This window comes from Leucopleurus acutus (assembly GCF_964270905.1).
Source record: "Leucopleurus acutus genome assembly, chromosome: 2".
In the NCBI taxonomy this organism is placed as follows: Eukaryota; Metazoa; Chordata; class Mammalia; order Artiodactyla; family Delphinidae; genus Leucopleurus; species Leucopleurus acutus.
Genome location: NC_139143.1, coordinates 115759267 through 115760987, shown reverse-complemented (window position 1 = coordinate 115760987; position 1721 = coordinate 115759267). Strand labels below are relative to the sequence as shown.

Below are 1721 nucleotides of genomic sequence, written 5' to 3'. Positions count from 1 at the left end.
TTCTATTTAAGTAATATTTTTTAACATATTACCTCCTCTCCACTCCTACCTTCATTTTCTAGTTGGGATTCTTTTAATCTCTTACCTGAACTAGCCGTCTACTTAGTGTCTCTGTCTCTGCCTCCAGTCCTGCCATGTTCATATACATCTTCCATCTGTCCCCAGGGTGATGTATCGAAAATGGAAATGTGACCTTGTCATTACCCTGTATAAGACAATGGTTTCCCATTACTTTCACTATGTATTCTAACCTGGATCCTGCCTGCTCTCTTCTTACTTCTCACCACTTTGGACATAGTTATTAAAGTTCCAGGAAGATTAAACCACATGTGGTTCAGTCTCTGAAACATATTTTTTCCTGCTCCTATTCCTTACTCATGCTGTTTTCTCTGCCTAGTATAGCTTCCCATCACTTCTTCCCTAGCTAACTTTGACTAAACCTGCTTGGGTGTCATCTTTCCTAAGGGGTATGCTCTGATTACCCCTAAACTTGATCAAGTGATTCAATTCTATGATTCTAGAGAATTCTGTACCCCATCACATTCTAGCATTACAAAGCCAAATTTGAAGTAGACACATCAACACACTGCCTATGCTATGTCTCCTTGTGTAGCCTTTAATGAACTATTACACTTGATTTTACCATGTGACTTTACCCTCTTGTTACAGCTGATTGAATCAGGGGTAGGTACAGAGTGTCAAAGGGCAGCCATGGTGGCTTTAAAAAACATGGGCTGGACAAATTCTATCATGTTTGTAAGTATTTTGAACTGAGGAATACAGAGAAAACATTAGAAACATGGGCAATTTCTGAAAACCCATTATGTAGAGAAAAATAATGACTGATCCCTCACAAGAAAAATATTTTTGCCACATCACACAGCATGTGGGATCTTAGTTCCCCAGTCAGGGATCAAACTTGCATCCCCTGCATTGGAAGCATGGAGTCTTAACCACTGGACTACCAGGGAAGTCCCAAGAAGTTTTTGTTTGTTTGTTTGTTTGTATTTTAATAAAAACAATCCCACAGCATTTATTGTCATCTGGTAATAACATAAAGGTGAGCAAAACAACATGAATAAATGCTTTAGAAATACACTTCTAACAAAGCACACCTAAAAAAACTGTATTGCCTTCTCAACAATTTCTCACTTCATTGATCATTTCTAGTTGGAGACACTTTGGAGCAGAGTAATGTTATCTCCTTTTAGCATGATCCGACCCAGTTGTTTTCTTGACTTTGTTTTAGAATGAATCTCTTCTGCATCATCTAATACGAGGTTCATATACTCATCAAAACCAATGATACAGCCCTCTATCCGCATATTCACTTGCTCATAAAGCCACACCTGAATCCGAGATCTATTTTGCAAGTATCTGAAGATGAGATTGATTGGCTGCACCATCGCCTTCTGCACCTTCTGGCCCTGGCCCCGGTACACCATGGTGGAAGCTCACCCCAAGAAGTTTTAAGTGAGCAGAAACCACACGTAAGCAGAGGTATGCAATAGAGAAGTAAAGAGAGCCTGGTGAGGACTTGTGAAGTCCCACTCTGAAATGAGTGAAATCCCCAGGGCCACCTGCATCCAGAGCCACCTTTCAATTCTTGCTCTCTGAAGTCAAAGGCTCAGCTTTCCCTGAGCTTATCTTTTGTGCTTATCTTCTTATAATAATCTTTCTAATACATGAAGATGTATGAGCTGAGTCTTAGTTCTAGTAAG

At 39.9% G+C, this 1721-nt stretch overlaps 1 protein-coding gene across 1 annotated transcript; it reads right to left on the bottom strand.

The window, feature by feature from the left end:
* Positions 1-1030: 1030 nt before the first annotated feature.
* On the bottom strand, positions 1031-1452 carry LOC309957523 (small nuclear ribonucleoprotein E-like). The gene has a single exon (XM_082832802.1). It carries the CDS (start codon positions 1443-1445, stop codon positions 1167-1169), a length of 279 nt encoding a protein of 92 aa, XP_082688928.1. The 5' UTR covers positions 1446-1452; the 3' UTR covers positions 1031-1166.
* Positions 1453-1721: the final 269 nt, after the last annotated feature.

Bases quoted from the DNA above. Each gene is read 5' to 3' on its own strand.
- LOC309957523 (XM_082832802.1), bottom strand. From the start codon at position 1,445: ATGGTGTACCGGGGCCAGGGCCAGAAGGTGCAGAAGGCGATGGTGCAG.